The sequence below is a fragment of the Megascapheus bottae genome, chromosome 19 (genome assembly GCF_031878675.1).
Source record: "Megascapheus bottae isolate mThoBot1 chromosome 19, mThoBot2.hap1, whole genome shotgun sequence".
Taxonomy (NCBI): domain Eukaryota; kingdom Metazoa; phylum Chordata; class Mammalia; order Rodentia; family Geomyidae; genus Megascapheus; species Megascapheus bottae.
This window is the reverse complement of record NC_143527.1, coordinates 8,931,927-8,952,367: the sequence shown is the minus strand read 5'-3', so window position 1 is coordinate 8,952,367 and position 20,441 is coordinate 8,931,927. Positions and strand designations below refer to the sequence as shown.

Genomic DNA, 20,441 nt, shown 5'->3' with positions numbered 1-20,441 from the left:
CAAATATGCATATATACAATATATCAGATAACAAGGTGAAATACTGTAACAATATGAGATAACCAAGGGACAGCAAAAGAGATGAGAGATAACATAGTACATTAAGGACAACAATCACTCATTATGTGGCTTTTGTTTCTATATCCTGGAGGTCCTTTCATTTAGCATCATACTATATGGCCTTATGTAAGTAGGTTTTGCGCTATTGTAAATCTCTGCTAGGAGAGCCCAAGGTTTCTACTGATTATGACAAATGAGGGAAACCATTGAGCCTATGTTCCTTTGAGTATGGCTTACTTCACTTAATACGATTTTTTTCTGTCTTTCCATTTCCTTACAAATGGGACGACGTCGTTCCTTCTGACAGCAGCATAGAATTCCACTGGTCTGTTGTGGGGCTTGAACTCTTGGCCTGGGTGCTATCCCTGAGCTCTTCAGCTCAAGGCTAGCCCATTACCACATTGAACCACAGCACCACTTCCCATTTTTCTGGTGGGTAATTGGAGATAAGAGTCTCACGGACTTTAGTGCCTGAGCTGGCTTTGTACCTTAGTGCCCAGGTTGGCTTTGTACAATGATCCACATACCTTAGCCTCCTCAGTTGCTAGGATTAGAGGCATGAGCCACCCTGCCCAGCTTTTTTTTTAAAATTACTGAATATATACTGTTACAACTTAGAATAGTATCCTGTTCATTAAAGTCTATTTTATGCCTTTCTGCAAAAAAGAAAAAAAGGAAATTTCTCCTATATTTGTGAGTGGTACACAAATAAATTGCTTTGCAGATAAGAATAAAATTTATGATATGGAAAAATGTTAAAAACAGTTCTATTAGGAACTCAGTATAAGGGCTAATAAGCAGCAAATTACTTGGATGTTTCATGAAATGTCAATTCTGAAAAATTATTCTGTTTTTGATTAATAAAATAAAATAAAATAAAAATAATTTTAAAAGCTGGGTTTTTACCACCCAGGTTTGATTCACCTTCATGTCAGTTTATATGCTTGTTTAAATTATCTCATTTTAATTGCCAACCTCACACTGGTCTGCTGATTGTTTAACAGTGGCCATTTTTGACACAGAGTAGTGTTTTGTCCAATCAATCAATAAATAGCTTGCTGTTCATCCTTTCCATAATAACCATGACCATTATAATACTAACAGTTATTGCATGCTTACTTATCCAGGATTCTGCCAGATACTGCAGATTTGTGATTTAGATGATAGTTTTATCTGTTTTACAGATGAATAAGCTGATACTGTTAGGGAGAGGTAGAACTAAGATTCAGAGACAAGAGTTCCCCACTTCCAACTATGTATGTATATGTGTTTATGCATGCATATATGTTTGTTTACTTATTTATTTTTGCCAGTCCTGGGGTCTGAATTCAGGGCTTGGGCGATGCTTAAGACTAGCACTCCACCATTTGAACCACAGCTTCACTTCTGGCTTTTTTCGTGGGAATGGGGGCAGAATAGTTATTTTTGAGATAGCAGCCTTAAGGACATCTCTGCCTGGGCTGATTATGAATCATGATTCTCATATCTCAGCTTTTTGAGTAGCTAGAGTTACATCTGTGAATCTCTGGTGCCCAGCTTATTGTAACTTTTGAAAGGCTAATATAGCAAGTATTTTCTCTTCACTTTTGTCTGTGAGCCTACAGTTTACATAGCAGATGTTTTTTTTCTTTTTTTTTTTTTTTTGCCAGTCCTGGGCTTGAGCTCAGAGCCTGAATTCTATCCTTGGACTTTCTCAAGGCTACCACTTGAGCCTCAGCACCACTTCTGGCTTTTATCTATGTATGTGGTATCGGGGAATCGAACCCAGGTCTTCGTGCATGCTAGGCAAGCACTCTATCACTAGGCCAAACTCCCGGCCCTAGATTTTTGTTTTAATTCCTTGACAAATCTATAATTTATAAGTAAGTTTCACACCTCTAGAACTTAGAGATTGTATTCAGAAGCTCTCAGACTTAAGGGTAAGTACTAAGTATCTGTCATTGGGCTTTATAGCCCACATGTTTGCTTGCTTAGTCTTTATAAACTAAGGAGAGATGCTATTGTTTATACTCTTATGTAGTCAGGAAACCAACTGAGAAAGGTGACTAGTGGGAGTAAAATAGATCTAAGTTTTCTGCCTTTGGAAGCCATGTTTTAAACTGCCCTGCTACATTGCCTCCATAGTGAATTGAAAAATACTGCAAACATAGCTTTAACCTTCATTTCCTTCCCTGCCAAGGTCCCAGGCCTTTTTGTTTGTTGTTTTTTATCCATTTGGCTAGTTTGTGGATTTGGCTAAACTTTGTAGATGGAAGTGTTTGAACCTTTGAAATAGTAAAGAGTTGAAGGCTGTGAGAATGGAAATAGTGCTCTTGTTTTTTGAGTGCAATCAGGTTGGTGCCTTCAGATAAAATGTGCCAGTGACTCCATATACACAAAAGGCAAGAGAAAGCATTTGAGCATGATTATTCATTGCGCAAAAATTTGTTAAAAATATCAACAAAACACTGCTTTTGTCAGCCATCTGCTGGAAGATAGAAAGGAACTTGTTATGAATTCCCAGTTGTTTCAAAAAAGTGTTGATTAATTTTTTGTTTCTGGATTGCATATTGTCATCTGGATTGTTAATTGGCTTTGGAAGACATTCTATTTTGGGGTTCCTTTTGTAATCCAAGTCTAAATTGCCATTTCTTAGAATTCTATATTTAGCTAGGCTATTTATGAATGTTGACCAAGTATAATAGAGATATCTGATCTTTTTGACCAATAATTAACTTTGATCTCAACTTCACTTAAGGCCTCAGACATGAAGCTTCTTGGTAGGATGAAATTATGAGGAGTCTCAGCATATGTGAAGTGGAACTCTATTAAAGTCTTTGACCTTACCTCATTGATACAATTTATATAGGAAATACAGTTGAGAATTTTATTATTTGTGTCTCAAAACATACAAAAGAACCTATTATAATAATGTATTTCATAAATATTCCCTAAAACATTTCCCCTCTGTGGACAAATAAGATTGCCACAGGAAAAAGAGATGGCAACTTAAAACCAGAAGAATTTAAAGAGAATATGTACAGTGTACATGGAAACTGCAAGGTGTGGTGTGTAGTGTTAAATGCTCAAGATTAGCAGGGAAGGAGCTGTTATCACCTCAAACCTCAGTTGGAGAAGGGGAGGAAAAGCCTTTAGTATTCTTTCTTGTACCTTGAGAGAACTTCAAAAGGGGTCTCATGAAGTTTTCTTCTCCAGACTGGCCTTGAACCACTGTCTTCCTGTTCTCAGCCTTCCAAGCATTTAGGATTACAGGTATGAGGCACTGGTACCTTACTGTAAAATATGAATTATTTGAACTGTTTTTATAGTATTGTGGTTTATTTTAGCAAGTAGAGTCTTTTTTGCATGCTTTAAACATGATCTCTTTTTAAAATTAGGTAAATATACTGTTGTAATCTTAGTTCTGGAGGTAGAATCATATATAGTGCATAGAAACGCATACAAACTGACATACATCTTTCACAGTATGCAGCTGAAATTAGTCTCAAGGGGGAGGGTGGCTCGAGAATGAGACATTTCCGTTAGGGGAGCATATTTAAAAAAGGAAAAATCTACTGCTATTGTAAAAGATCTTCTCATTTATTCCCTCCAAATCTCTTCCCCACAAGTACTGGAGTTAGAACAACTCAGAAAGCACCTGATGTTTGTTTTGCTTGCCTGACAGGCCCTCTGTGACTTGAGCCACTCTGTACACCTACTTTTTGCTGTTTTTGTAGCTGTTGTCTAACCTTATCTAATAAAAAAAAACCCCTCACTTTATTGAATACTTTGTGTGGTACTTGATATTGCTTTACAGTAAATCATGTTTAACATAATTTTCACAACAGCCTTGTTTGGTGGAATCTTCATAGGAAATTTCAGTTAAAGAAGTTAAATGTATTCATTTATTCAATAGGTATTCTGTTTATACTACAACATTGTTCTAGATGTTGTAACATAATATAAATATTCAAACAAATCAGTTTTGGAGATAAGGATTTTTTTTTTTTTAAGGAAATCGCCCAAAGTAGCACAGGCTCTACTAGGACAGAACTGGAATTTGAACTTGAGAAGTCTTATCTGCATTGTCTGCACTGCTCCTTCCCCTTCATTTGCTCTTCTATCCATGCTTTCCTTTTGTTCTTATTCAATCTTTGGTATTTGCCTTTTGTCTCTTTAGCATTTTAAACACATTTTCTCACTTATTTTTTGTTTTCCATATCTGCTTTTTATATTTATTATGTCAGTCACACTAGTATATACAAACAGTATGGCTATTAGTGCCCAGGAATATGCTTGACTTTATGTTGCTTTGTTTATGTCCAATATCACTTAATTTTATATTTTCTCTCTCCCCCTCCTCTTCCATTTTTACTTTTCTTTGTTTTCTGTTCAATTTCCTTCTCATTTTTTTGCTTAGCTTTCTTCATTGGTCAGTGTGTGTGTATGTGAGCATCCAGAAGGAGTATTTAGTACTGAGTATTGTCCTTGGGCTTTTCTCTCAAAGCTAGAGCTCTACTCCCTGAGCCACAGCACCACTTCCAGCTTTTTTTCTAAGCTTGTGTAGTACCAAGGAATTGAGCCTGGGTCTTCATGCATGCTAGGCAAGTACTCTACTACTAGGCCACGTTCCTGGCCCCTCCCCTTTTTTCTATCTAAAGAGAGATACCCAGAAAAAAGTAAAGGTTAGATCACCAATGGGAAAGAAATGTGTTTCCAGGCAGAAGGGAAGCAACAAGTCTACCAGATCTCAAGCCAAGTTTGAGCAACAGATCATGAAACAACTCAATGAGCAAAGGAAGGAGTGGCATTTGGGCATTGGGCAAAAGGGTAGGTTTGATTCCACAGAAGGGAGCAAAGTAAAGCCTGAGCACATAGGAGTTAATGTTCTTCCAAAAGGAATACTTTGATGATTAAAACTATTGTAAACAACACAATTACTGTGTTCCTGTCTCTAGGACATCATACTGCTAAGTAAAATGGGATAGGGAGAGAGACAGTAAGAATTCAGTTTATGGGCCGGGAGTTTGGCCTAGTGGTTAAAAGTGCTTGCCTAGCATGCATGAAGACCCAGGTTCGATTCCTCGGTACCACATACATTGAAAAAAGCCAGAAGTGGTGCTGAGGCTCAAGTGGTAGAGCTCTAGCCTTGAGAAAGTCCAAGGACAGTGCTCAAGCCCTGAGCTCAAGCCCAGGACTGGCCAAAAAAAAAAAAAAAAAAAAAAAGAATTCAGTTTATGGGCACTTCAAAATAGATTATGTAATTGCCTCCTTTTAAATGACTTTTAAAACTCTCTTAGTAGAAATAATGGTTTGTTTCTGTTTATAGTACTCTAGTTTGCATATCAATTGGGTTTACTGCCTTCCATGGACTCCTCTTTTGTCTATAGAGAAAAATATTAAAAAAAAAAACCTGACAGATATTTTATATAGTGTCTTCATGCTGACAAGTCATGTTTTTTATCTTGACCACAAATATTCTCTCTGAGTTCATTATTGTGTATCTTTGTGCATGTAGTTACAATTTAGGTTAATTTATGAGGAAAGCTTGGCTTTTATTTCTTCTTTTTAGGCTGATTTCTTGTTGTGATTCCAGGAAGAATTTATTTATAGATTAAGGAGGAATGAAAACCTTCTGTGTTACTTCCTTCTAATACTAATTTTTATGCATTTTCTTCTGCTTATTCTACTTGTCTTCAAAAGTATAAGACATAGAAATTATTATGGCAATGGAATGCATAAAAGGTATACTTTCAGGATGGCTTGTTATTTTGTTTTATTTTTTATTCCTAATATATTAAGGAAACTGTTTTCTTCTGAAAGATACATCATAGTTCCAAGGCAAACAATTTTTAAAAAGTGAAGATGAAAATTAAGAAAATGAAGATTAAGAAATGAAGAGGAAAATTAAGAAAATGAAATATTTGCAATGTTGAAATAATACCTTAGGAGACTTAACTTGACATCTGTTTTGAGATTCATAATTTTCTGTCCTCAGATTTAGAATGAGATTATATCTAGCAGTTCTAACGCTCTTAAATACCATTTCGTTTTCCATTTAAATTTGTTTGGTGTATTTATGAGTTAAAATGTCTATAAGAGATAAGGCTATAGACTCCTAATGGTTTGAGGAAACCAAGAAATAACCTTGACATGAATGCTCAGCTTATCAGAAATTAGTTTATATCAGCATATTACCTACTAAATATTTGTCAGCTTTTTGCTAAAACTCATTATAAAGAAAGTTGAGCCCTCTATTTTTTACCAAAAAGCATCTGATTTAGTGTAAGATTGGACTATTAATTGGGCTTTCTTTTCTCCCGCTAATAAGAGAATATTGTATTATATGATCTTAAGATAACTGTTTTCTACTGCTGAGACAAAACACCTAAGAGGTTTCAGATGTTTCAATCCATATAATTTAAAGTCTAGGTTTGTGATAACTCAGAGTATTATGATGGGAATTCCTGGTGGAACAGAGCTTCTTCCCATAGTAAAGGCAGAGAGAAGGACAGTAGTAGTCAAGGACCATATACCTTCTTCAAGGGCATGTTACCAGTGATCTATTTCCTCCAACTAGGCTTCATCTCTTGAAGTTTCTACCACCTCCCATACCCCATTTAGTAGGAGTCCAGCAATAAGATTAGTCCATTGATTGAATTAGAACCCTCATGATCCATTAACTTAACAAAGGCTTTGTCTGTGAACCTTGTACCAGGAGTCAGTGCTTCATTCAGCATTTGAGCTTTTTGGGGTATTTCAAATTCAAACTAACAGTTTTTTTTCTTTATTATAGGGAACAGAAAATAAAAATTCACATTTATTACATAATTATTTTGGAGTTTGTTCACTGTTGTTGTTATTATTATTATTTTTGTCGGTTGTGGGACTTGAACTCTGGGCCTCGGTGCTGTCTCTGAGCTCTTCAGTTCAAGGCTACTGTCCTACCCCTTGAGCTATAGCGCTACTTCTGATTTTCTGGTGATTAATTGGAGATAAGAATCTCATGGACTTTTTATTTCCTGGGCTGGCTTTGAACTGCTATCCTCAGATCTCAGCCTCCTGAGTAGCTAGGATTACAGGGGTGAGCCACCATGCCCGGCTCACTGTTATTTTGTTTTTTGTTGTATTGATAAAATTAGAAGAATGCTCTCAAATTTTAATTAAATTTCGTATTTGTATGTTGGCCATTTGTTCTGTGGTTTATGATTTTGGGGATAGAAGCATAAATAAAGAAGACCATATCTTTGTATTCTCATAGCTTTTAAATCACAGTAAGATTAAGACATTTATACTTATGAACTGTTCTAAGTATTTAGACATAGTTGCTTCACTGATGCAGCCTATGTATTCTGAGTGGGTTGAGAAGAAGGTGGGTGAGTCCCGTAGAGTGGAGACAGATCTCCGTTAAGAGAACACACTAGGTTGTCCGGGCGCATATTCACTTTCAGGGATGAACAATGTTTGTTCTTACGCTAGAATTGGGAAATTTTTCTCTCCAAGCTGAAAGGCTCAAGTGAAATTGAAGATGCTGATAAGTGGAAGCACCAGCTTTGAGTGAAAATGCCCATTATGCTGACTGTAGGAAGTTGTTTTTTAGTATGTGACAGTTTATTTGTTTCAATAAGTGTGAAGTTTTAACTTGAATAATATGCTATAGAAATCTTGCAACTGTGCAAATCTAGTGGCTTAACATGATACAAGGTTCTTTTTCCTCATGACTAGTCCATGCTGATATCTGTAGGAAGGCAGCTGCATCCCTGTGGATGTTCCCTCTTTCTTTTGTTTTTTATTTTTATTTTTTTGCCCATTCTGGGCCTTGAACTCAGGGCCTGGGCACTGTCCTTGGGTTTCTCAAGGGTAGAGCTCTACCACTTGAACCACAGCACCATTTCTGTTTTTTTTTTTCCCTATGTATGTGGTACTGAGCAGTTGAACCCAGGTCTTCATGCATATTAGGCAAACACTCTACCACTAGGCTAAACTCCAGGCCCGCTCCCTCCTTCTTGTGGTATACTCATTCCCTAGAGCCTTTCAGAATCTTCTGGTCAGACTTCATTCTTCTGAGGCATGAGGGAAGCCTGCATGAACATAACAGGGCTCAGGGTATAGACATATCTAGAAGTGGCCTAGATACTGCTGCTTACATTTTGTTAGCCCCCATCAAGCATGTGGCTCAGGCCTGTTTCTCAGGAGAGGTGACAAAATGTAATTATTATGTGTGACAAGGGAATATAAAATGAATTTGATAAATATCTAGCCAGACTCTACCAAAATAGAATCTTTGGAATTTAGTGTATTCATATGAAATTGTTTACATATATTTTTGCCTCATGAAGCTTGTTTTGGAAGGGAAATATAAGTTTCCAGTCGGATGTTCTAAATCATTCCGCACACATTTGTAGATGAAAACAAATACTAATTTGTCATAAAAAAACCCTCTTTCTTATAATTTAGGAGTAAAAGGTATGATTTCCAATATAGCATTATAATACTGCTATTCTAAATTATAGTGAAGAAAAGATTTGTTTTTAAATTTCAAATGTAAGGTTTTACAATACCTGGAAACTCATGTTCTTCTATAAATTTTGTCTTTTGATTACTTTATTTGTTGTCTGAAGAATGAACTAGCAGAGAATCCCTAATCTCTTCTGTTGTCAGTAAATTTAATTTAATTTAATTGTTGGTGCTTATCTTGGAGCTTGAATTCAGACCCTAGGTGTTATCTTGACCTCTTTTGCTCAAGGCTAGGAATCTACCACTTGAACTCTGGTGCTACTTCTGGCTTTTTGGTGGTTAATTGGAAAACCTGACCCTAACATCTTAGCCTCCTGAGTCCCTAGGCGTATAAATGTAAGCCCCTGGTGCCAGCTGGAAATATTTTTTATTCAGAGTTGTTTGTTCCTGTTCTTTATAGTCATGAATAATGAGTGTTCTTATGGCCATAACTTCTAAACTTTTTCTCATCCTTTTTTTAATTTGTAAAATGTAAGCTCTTTGAGGATCAGGAGATTGTGACCACAGAATTCAATATAGGGTGCTCAGTAAAATTAGAAAAGTATTTAAATACAAATATAAAAGCCTTCACTAGAAAAATTATAGTCTGTCTTTCTTGCTTGCTTGCTTGCTTGCTTGCTTGATTGTTTGCTGTTTTAAACATTGTTTAGGGCCGAGAGCATAGTCTAATGGTAGTAGCACTCTACCTCGGTTCCACATACACAGAAAAAGCTGGAAATGGCAGGGTGTCTCAAGTGACAGACTACTACCTTGAACAAGAAGTGTCCAAAGACAGTGACCAGGTCCTTAGTTAAAGCCCCAGGACTGGCCACAAAACAAACAAACAAAAACCCATTGTTTAGAGAGCAGTGACTTGTCTTATTTAAATGCAGCTACTGTCATCAGCAGTCTAAACAATGCATTTATCCATTGTGGTAGTAGCGTTTAGTTAATTTTAATCAATAATGTAGTGAAGTATATTGGGATCTCCTCCTATATGCTCTTTGAATGTCTGGAAAGGGATCATTCCTGTAGGGGAAAATTTTCAAAACTGGAAGCATTCTTGCTTTTTTGTTCATTTTGACCTATAGCTAGTGCCTAGAAAAAACTGCTTACATGAAAGAAAAATCTGGAACTATTAAAAAAAAATTATGTTCTTTGACCTAGTTCATAAAAAAAAAATCAGAAACAACTGTCAAGTAGAAACAGATGATTTATATATTTTGTAAGTGTTTAAGATATAGAGACTGACAACTTGGAAAATCATATGTGATATAATTTGAAGGCCATAAAACATAAATTGTTTATTGTCTTGGTATAATACAGTATGCAGATTTTAAGAAATAACCCAAATCCCACAACTTTTACAATATTGTAAATTCAAAAAAAAAACTTAAGCTCTTGATGATGGGGCTGTTTTTTAATTATACTAATTAGAAAATATTTAAATGTAAACTGTGTACTTTTGTATGAGGTTCTGGAAAGGCTTAAAAATAGTATTCCTGATATATCCTATCGATAAGTCATATGAATGTAGAAGGTGGTCACTTTTAGACCTTTTGTTCTATTCTTGTTGCTATTTTTCAGCTTTGTAGGGGAAAATAGCACTTAATGAAATACTGTAATGCAATAGAGCAGCAGACATTAAGTTTTTAGGAAATTATGCTTCTCTTGGAATCTTCATTTTTATTTATAAATGTCAATTTCAATATTATTTGTATTATAGAAAACAAACTATAGCCCTTTCAGAACCTCTGTGGAAAAGAATTTGCAATTATGTTGTGACTTTATGTGATTGTATGTACATTGGTTCCTATAATCTCTGAATTCATTTTGGCTGAATTCTCCTTGGCAATGAAAATTGAAAGGGCAGCCTGTTTTCCTCCACTATGTTTTAAGAGGAAGAAAAATGTGCATGATCCCAAAGACATTTATGCTTAGGCATCAGAATTTTTATGTGATGGCACATCACACCATGGAGACTCAATAACGTGACTCGGTTGTAACAGTGAAGCTTCCTGCATCCATGGCAGAATCCATCATGTTGGTTGCAGTCACCGTTTTTATCTGAAGGAGAGTGTTTAGTATGTTGTTTATTTTAGAGCAGTTAATGTAGTGGATAGGTGTATACTGGATTTTAGGTAGACTCAGATTTAAGATTTAGTTATGATGGGGTCTCTACTGGCTTCATGATAGATACTAATTTTTGAATTTTCAGAAGCCCAAATTTGAATGAAGCCTTTCTGAGGCCGCTTGCTGTATCAGCCTCATCAGTTCAGTGAGTTGAGAAAATATAAAGTGCCTCATTTCTGACATTTTATATGTTTTCCTTGTGGCTTGGTGACATCCTTGATGAAGTACCAAAGGTACTTGGAAAGGTTGATGATGAAATTTACCAAAGTGAACAGTCTTTTAATAAAATAATAGAAGTTGTTGGTAAAATGACTCATCAAATATGGAAGAATACTTCAGATATTGTTTGAAGTGATGCACAGGGAACATGAGACTACCATTTCTGGGAAGTAACATGGTAAAGACATTGGATTGACAAATGAAGGCTGATTAGAATTTTTTTTCACAGTTTTTTTTTTTTTTCCTCCTTAGTTGATAAGAAAAGTCAAAGAAGCTCTTTGAAATGGGGAAGGGTTATAGTTTGTGAAGACAAAAATGTGATGGAACTCTCACTTGTAAAGAGACTTTTGGATATCCTGTGTGGAGGCCAGCAGCATAATTCTTATCTGTCATAGAATAATGAAATGGAGGAAGTTTGAAGAAAGGAAGGGAGAGTAGAGAGTGGAGTGGACAAGGCAGCACCTGCTTACTAGGCTGTCTAGCTTACAGTTGTATTGCTCCTCTTGTCTCCAGCCATGTTCACTAGCCTCTCTGGTTGAGGTTAACCAAGTGCTCATGTGCCTTCCAGTCATTGGCAACCTAATTCTGTAATTTGATAGATCACAAAATGTGGTTCTGTGTCCAGCAGCACACAGAACTATTGAATCAGAAACTCTGAGATAGAACCCTGTAAGCTATATTTTATTAGCAAGCATGCAAAGTGAATTTGAAAGTTTGAGACTTTTTGGTGTAATTGGTCTCCATTTGGCATTATCTTTTTTTTTCTTTTTTTATTGTAATTAATAGAAGGGTTACAGTTATATTTGCCAGGTAGAAGGTACATTATTTCATACGCATTTTTCCCATATATTTTTTATTGTAATTAATAGAAGGGTTACATTATATTTGCCAGATAGAAGGTACATTACTTCACATACATTGATACCCTTTCTCATGTCTTGGTCCGCATTTCCCTCCCCTCACACTCCCACCCCTCATCTTGTTTTCCCCCCTTCCCTATCCAATTTCAAATAACCAAATACAAATATATCCAATATATCAGATAACAAAGTGGGATACTGTAACAATATGAGATAACCAAGGGACAGCAAAAGAGATGAGAGATAACATAGTACATTAAGGACAACAATCACTCATTATATGGCTTTTGTTTCTATATCCTAGAGGTTCTTTCATTTAGCATCATACATTTGGCATTGTCTTTAGTATTTATTATCTTCTGGTATGCACTACCCAAAAGTATAGTCATAGTAATAATTTTCATTATTTTGACTTTATATATTTTTAAAATTCATATCTAATTATGATATAGTTTATATGGCAGCTTATTAGGGTAGATATACCCTTCTTTTTAATTAGGCATACATATATGAATCTTTAAGGACATGAAGGGTTGCTTACTGTTTTAGTTATTTAATGAGTATTATAAAGGTAGTTGCAATCTATTGAAGAATTTTAGGATTGGAAAAAAGGCTCAAGTCTTGACATTTGTCAAGTATAAGGGTCCATAAAAAGTTAGGAGGTATAAATATAATCAAATGAAGTAACTGTCAGAAAGAAGCAACATTTACTGGGCAGTTGACTTTACACGTCTTGATGTGGTGCATAAATTAACTCTGCCCAATGTATTTAGCAGCTGGTTGTCATTTCCATTAGTTAAAGAACGACAAGTTTTAAATCTCTTTCAGAGCTCCTGTCAGCACTTCTTGAGTTGCTTTTTTAGCTCTTCCCTCTAGACAAAATTCCCCAGATACAGTTTAATGCTCAGGTCTCTGGATCTCTTACAGAATCATTTCAATCTTCTGTTGGCTCTTGAAATGACCCTAGGCAAGTAATTTAATTCATTCTATCACTGTAAGTAGTCAAAAAGGATTTAGAGATTTATATGCAATAAAGAAACATACTTCAGAGTTTATCAGTCTAAGCTCCAAAGATAGAGCAGATGGGATGATTGTTGAGTGTTTTCATTCATTCCAGACCATTTTTAGTCCCACGAACATGGTAAATTCTTCCATCAACTTCTTATGCTGACCACACTCTCTTCGTTTTTGATGCTGCATTAACCTGAGTTCTTTACTCTCATGATTTGGGGTTTGTTGTACTAGCTCAGTGTGCCAGCCATTCTTTTTTTTTTCATATATTTTTTATTGTAATTTGTTCCTTTTTTTTTTTTTTTTTGCCAGTCCTGGGCTTGAGCTCAGGGCCTGAGCACTGTCCTTGAACTTTCTCAAGGCTAGACCTCTACCACTTGAGCCTCAGCACTACTTCCGGCTTTTTCTATATATGTGGTACTGAGGAATCAAACCTGGGTCTTCATGCATGCTAGGCAAGCACTTTAACCACTAGGCCAAACTCCTGGCCCCTGTAATTTATTCTTGTTTTTGAGGAGTTCTGGCTATAGTGGACCCTCACCCACTGGTTTTTTTTCTGCAGAGTACTAGAAACAATTTAGTGACTTACTTTAGGAAAATAAATTTTAATCACGTGTCACTATGATTAATGAATACAACTAAGTGACACCACCATATTAATATCAGGTTATATTTTAGCTAATACCCTAAAACTTAGTGGCTCAAAACAGAAAATATTTATCCTATTATGATTTTGTGAATTAGGAATTCTGGAATGGCTTAGTTGAGTGTTCTGGCTTGGGAATCTACCCTGAGGTTTGTATCAGGATGTCCCAGGGATTATTGTTCTCTGGTTTCAACAGTGCCTTCAGGATTTGCCTCTATTAAGATTCACTCATATGGCAGTTGGGGTAAGTTGCTAGCCATTGGTAAACAGTTTCTATTCTTCGCTTCTTGGTCTATTCCTAGGGTTGTGCGAGTGCCCTCACTGTGGCAGCTGGCCTCCCCAGAGAGAATGATCCTAGAGAGAGTGAGCAATGAGGAAGCTCTAATGCCTTTTATGACCTACTTTCAGGAGTCACAGACTGTCACTGATGGCTCTACCACATTTTATTTGTTAGAAGTGACCACTAAGTGTAGTCCATACATAAGGGGAATGGAAGGAGGCTCTGCCTTTTACAGGGGAGAATTTAGAAGAATTTGTAAACATAGTTTTAAAGATAGACAGGCCCTAGGGAATATTTAGCAGAGACATTTAATTGACAACAAATGTGTACCTGTTTTTGTGTTGTTTTAGTGGTCTTTTTAAAGAGCAAGAGGAGAAGTAACTTGGTTTAGTAGGGGGGTAGGGTGCTGGAGAGCAAAGAGCAACTCTGAGATGTGGAGTTCTGGAAATAAGCATGGGGTCACCACTTAGCTTTAAGCTGAGTACAAATCAGTTCTCATATGAGAGAAAAGTATACAAGGCTGGAGGAAACACAATGAAAAGAAGCTTATACAAGACCAGGAATAGTTCATGTTCCTTCTAGCAGGAATAGAAAACCTTATAATTTACATGTATAAGATAAAGTTCTCAGTAGGATATTGCTTGCTGATATTAATTTAGATTTAAGGCCTCTGTCATCCAGCATAACACATTTTAGAAGCAAGCCTTATAAGAACTAAATTGTTTCTAAGTAACTGTCCTAGAGAAAAACTGTAATATTTATAGAAATACAAATATTCATGCTCATAATGCCAAATCATAATGGATGGCACTTAAACCAAAATTACCAGTGTTATAAAAATATGCATAGTAAGGAGAAAATTTGATTAAAACTAAATCAAAATAAATGATATGTCTGTTGATATGTATATATATGTATGTATGGACATATACTGAATTTGAACTTTTAGAGATGAAAGTATACTGGCTGGATTTACTAGAAAAGAAAAGATGAAGAACTCATACTATAATTGCACAAAATGAAATAATAATGAAAAGGAGAGGGAGAATAGAATGTCAGTGAGTTGTTAGATAACTTCAAATGATCTATGTGCATACAATTGGAGTCACAGAAAAGGCCTTGTGGAAAACAAACAAAAAGAATCAAAATGGGTATTGGATTTTGTCAACTGCTTCTTCTGTATCTATAAAGGTTGTCATGTAGTTTTTGTCCTTTATCCTATTGATATGTTGTATTTCATTGATGCATTCCTGAAATAATCCTACTTGTCTATGCTACATAAACCATTTTCTATGCTGCTGGAGAAAAAAAGAAAAGGCCTTTGTGAGATCAGAAAAAGAATTTGAAGCAGTACATTGCTGACAGTTTTTCAGCTTGGACCATGAATCTCAGAAGTAACACAAACATTAATTAATGGACACACAAATTATCACACAGCAAATTGCATAAAACCAACAATATAAGGAAAATCTCAAACAGGTGTTGAGAACTATGCTCTGCATAGAGACCTAAGTGGTAGAACAGAACAGTACATACTAGAAGACACTGAAGATCATCTTCAGAATACTGAAAGAACTGTTAATCTAGAATTCTGTACACAGTAAAATACGGTTTAAGCACAGGAAAAGGCTTTCTCAGGTATTCAGAGGCACAAGTATTCAGACTTCATCATCACAGGACACTTGCACTGTAACAAATGTTTTTAAAAAACCAAACAAACATTGAGACAAAAGAAAATAATACCAGCCAGACTGCATCTATGTAAAGGAAAGAACAATATGGGAAATAAGTACAGAAGACTTTCTTTTAAAATTATTTTATAAAGAATGACTGTTTATAGTAAAATCATCAGCATTAGGAATATTATTTGTAGAAATGGAAACAGACTCTTGATATTCAGCAACTATCATTCTTAAATGATTGTTAAAAATGGTCACATAAGTGCACCACACATACCTGCCAAATTTGATGTTTGAGCATATTTATGTCTCCCCTCCTCATAGATTCCATGATTGTTTTCAGGTATCTTTATGTTATACAAAAATATTAAAGTAGCTGATTTAGGCAGCAAACTCAGGGACACTGTCCCTTAGCTTTTTTTGCCTGAGACTGGTGTTCTACCACTTGCGCCACAGCTCCACTTCTGTGTGTGTGTGTGTGTGTGTGTGTGTGTGTGTGTGTGTGTGTGTGGTCAGTTGGAGCGATAAGAGTGTTCATATTTTTCTGTCCAGGTTGGATACAAACCATGATCTTCAGATTGTGGTTGCAAACATAAACTGGGATTTACAGATGTGAACCACTTGCACTCAGCTTGATATGCCCAGCATTTATAATAGGACTAAGCTTATAGTACACATTTCATATCTTACAACAGAAATGACTATTTTAGTGTTGGAGAGGGGTCTTCAGTAAATAATGAAGACCCAGAAACCTTAGCGTAATCCTTTAGCATCATAATACAGTGTTACTCATTTCAGGAATACTGAGTAATCAGCTGTACAACCTGGAGGGACAGTATCTTTTTTTTTTAAGTAGATGACTGTAGATCTTATCTTCCACATACCAAGTGAGAAATGCGAGAGAAAAATCTGTTGTAATCATGTCTATCTTAGCTTCAGAAATGTCTGTTTTTTCTGTCTCTTCTGAATCATGTAAATTTTTCTTGAGCATGCAAGAAATTAGAATAACATTTCTAAAGTAAGATTTACAGCTGGCCTGGTTTTAAACTGGTAGGCATTTGGTTCCTTTGGTGTTGTCAGCATTTATTAGAATGTTTTGGAATGCCTCTGAACTGAGAATTTTGAGAATTGATAGGGAGAGCTAAAATAGTTCCTTATGTCATAGAATAGGTAGTCTTAAGACAAAGGAGAGTGTATCTGGGTGATTGCATAGGTGTATATTACCTCATTCATCTCCATTATTCCTCAGAGTCCCATGGTAAATAGCCAAGTCCAAAGGGTGTGTCTAATCTGGAACACTCAGGGAGAGAACTGACAAGAAGTATACTGAAATTCACTCAGAGCAACACCAGATAGGTTTGATCCAGCCTGGGATGTTTAGAATTTCCCGAGGATAGAGTGCTGTTAATGTTGAGCTCCAAGATTATTTGGTACTCTTGGAATAAAAAAGGATTAGAAAGCCAGTCTCATAGTTGTAAAGATCCCTCTGACAAAAGTTCATTCTGCATGATGATTTGTAGTAGGGCTTTCTGTGGTACATATATGGAGTTGGAGAATTGTCCTGGTTACTTACTCTATTTGCTTATTTTCCAGTCTCTAAATCTAAATAAATGTGACAGGTTAACAAATGTCTTTAAACTCTTAAAAACTAAATCTGGCCTGGCGCAGTGGCTCATGCCTGTAATCTTAGCTACTCAGGAGACTGAGATCTGAGGATTGCAGTTCAATCCATGAGACTCATCCAACACCAAAAAGTGGAAGTGGTGCTGTGGCTTAAGGGGTAGGGTGGTAGCCTTGAGCTGAATAGCTCAGGGCTAGTGCCCAGGCCCAAAGTTCAAGTCCCACACCTGACCAAAAAAACCCAAACTAACGAAAAAACCCAACTAAATCTGTTTCATTAAATATTTGGTGATTTTTTTCTATCATGATCTGTAGTATTTTCTTCTTTAAAGATTACTTTAACCATTCGTCAAAATCTTGAATTCATCTGCTTTGATGTAAAATTAAAATTTAAGAATATACATGAAAATAAAATGGGAATTAAATGGAGAACTTTGGTCAAAATGCATTGTACTCATAAATGGACATGTTAACTCATTTGTATAACCACTTAAAGATAATAGAAATATATATTAAAAAAAGTCATTAATGTGGTCTTTTCCATAACTTTTAAGAAAAGACTAGTTATTCTACTTCAAAAAGTTACCTATATGGTATATAAATTACATTGCAGCTTTTTTTTGGGGGGGTGTAGAGAAAAAGAAAAGTGTATCTAGGTGTTAAGCCATAATAAGGTATATGCTTAGCCAGACCCAAAGGAACATAGACTCCATATTTTCCCTCATTTGTAATAATTAGTACACATCTAGGATTCTCCTAGCAGAGGATCACAATAGCTCAAAAGCTATATATATGTGGTCATATAGGATGAGACTAAACAAAATGAACCCTAGGATATGGAAACAAGAGGTTTATCTTTGTGATTGTTATTCTTAATGTACTGTTACTTCTTTTCTCTTTTTTCCCCCTTATGGTTAATCTCATATGGTTACTGTGTCTGGCTTTGTTACTTGGTATACTATATACACATTTATTTGTTTATTTGAAATAGGGAAGGAAAGAGGGGAACAAGATGATTGGGAAGGGATGGGGGAGCGGGAAATGGAGACAAAAACATGAGAAGGGGTATCAATGTGTAAGAAATAACGTACCTACTACCTAACGAATGTAACCCCTCTGTACATTACCCTGAGAATAAAAACAAAAACGAAAAACAGGCATTAATGTGGTCTTTTCCTTGACTTTTAAGAAAAGGCTGTTTACCACCTGATATTAAAATGCACCAGTGGAATAACTATGGCAGTTCTTACCATAATTTTGTTTCTGGAGCTGTCATATTTTCACATTTGTTTCACTTTTGTTTGTCTGATTTAGCTGGTATTTAGCTGAGGAAAATGTTCATTTAAAAAGAATAACATGTTTGTGTTCGTTTTAGGGAAGCCTCACAGCACTGGTAGTTCTGAACGTATTCAACTCTCAGGAATGTACAATGTTCGCAAAGGCAAGATGCAGTTGCCTGTGAACCGGTGGACACGACGCCAAGTTATCTTGTGTGGAACCTGCCTGATAGTATCATCTGTGAAAGACAGCCTGACCGGAAAAATGCATGTTCTGCCACTGATTGGTGGGAAAGTAAGTTTTTATTTTTAAATGTATTTATTTACTTTTGCCAGTCCTGTTGCTTGAACTCAGGGCCTGGGCACTGTTGCTGAGCTTCTTTTGCTCAATAGTACCACTCTACCAATGGGTATTATTGATTAATGAAGTTGCTGAAAATATTGGTCAACTGTACCTAATACTGTCCTTTGAAGGGTCTTAGGAACATTCCAGTAGCTTAAAGCTATTATCATCCAAGTCTTTAATCACACTTTACCTCTTACCTCTATTTATGTTTATTGAGCAGTGCAATAATTAGTGCTATGGCTGGCCATACATTTAATATGTTAACTATTTTATGCCTATTTATAAAATAGAACCAGATTTGTTTATAATGATGTGTTGGTAGGATAGCATTATCATAATTATGTGTCAATATGTCTTGATCTTTGAATGATATAATCTGTTAATAGGAAGGGAGTAGATGAAAAAACAAGTTGGTGAAAAATTAAGGACATATGGAACATATATATATATATATATATATTTTTTTTTTTACTGATTTTCTCCCTTGAAATAGGTAGGAGAGAGAAGACAGCAGTGTGATGAGAGGAAAAATAAGTCCATTTTTGTTCCAGTTTTAAACTTTAGTTGGCTCTAGTGATAGAGAATTAGAATAAGACTGTGGATTGTAACAATTGTTTTATTGTTCAGTTGCTATGTAGCAAGCTCATTCTTCATTTCTAAATTTAAACTAGACTCTAGTCTATATTGTTTTTTTTTCTCCTGTACTACTGAATCGTCTATCCTAAGAAAGCTAGTACTTGATCATCTTCACAAGTAGACCAGAGTAGAAGGTACAGTTAGATCCATTTTATGCTTTCATTTTTAATTTTAATTAATTTTATTTATTTATTTTTTTGCCAGTCCTGGGGCTTGAACTCAGGGCCTGTGCATTGTCCTTGGGCTTTCTCAAGGCTAGAACCCTACCACTTGAGCAACAACACCACTTCTGGCCTTTTCTATGTATGTGGTACCAAGGAATTGAACCCAGGTCTTTGTGCATGCTAGGCAAACGTTCTACCACTAGGCCAAACTCCCAGCCCCTGCTTTCATTTTTATTTATTTATTTTTTACCAGTCTTGGCCTTGAACTCAGAGCCTGAGCACTCTCCTTGGGTTTTTTCCTCAGGGTTAGCATTCTACCACTTGAGCCACAGCACCACTTCTGGCCTTTTTCTATGTATGTGGTACTGAGAAATCAAACCCCGGTCTTAGTGCATGCTAGGAAAGCACTGTACCACAAGGCCAAACTTCCAGCCCCTGCTTTCATTTTTAAAACCATTGCTTCTTTAAAAAGAAAAATAGTATTCAAAGGGATTTCAGTTCTACAAGTTAGATTGTGAGTACAGTGCATTTTAATATTATTCTTTCCATTGTTTTCCCCCTGTCCATCCCATTACTTTTTTTTTTTTTTTTGGTCATTTATGGGGCCTGGGCATTGTCCCTGAGCTCTTCAGCTCAAGGCTACTGCTCTACCCCTTGAGCCACAGAGCCACTTTTGGTTTTCTGGTGGTTAATTGTAGGTAAGAATCTCACAGATTTTAGTGTCTGGACTGGCTTTAAACCACGATCCTCAGATCTCAGCTTCCTGAGTAGCAAGGATTACAGGCATGAGCCACTGTGACTGGCTTTAAAAAAATATTTTCTTTTTATTGTTATTATAAAGGAAATGTCCACAGAAGTTTCACTTACATAAGTCAGGTAATGAGTACATTTCTTTTTGGGCAATGTCACCCCTTTATCTCACTCTTTCCCAGCCCCCATGAACTTTTGCATGTAAGAATCAGTGATGGAGACTCATTAGTTATTTGTGCTTTGGATGGGTTACTAAAATATCAATCATTAGTCACTATTTTAAGT

At 36.0% G+C, this 20,441-nt stretch overlaps 1 protein-coding gene across 2 annotated transcripts in view; it reads left to right on the top strand.

Moving 5' to 3' along the window:
- Nucleotides 1-20,441, top strand: part of Phlpp1 (PH domain and leucine rich repeat protein phosphatase 1) — a 168,089-nt gene that overhangs the window by 54,903 nt on the left and 92,745 nt on the right. For both annotated transcript variants that reach the window (XM_090352998.1, XM_090352997.1), the window contains exon 2: nt 18,359-18,555. In XM_090352998.1, coding sequence (XP_090209124.1) covers nt 18,359-18,555 — 197 coding nt within the window. The remainder of the gene's footprint in view (nt 1-18,358; nt 18,556-20,441) is intronic.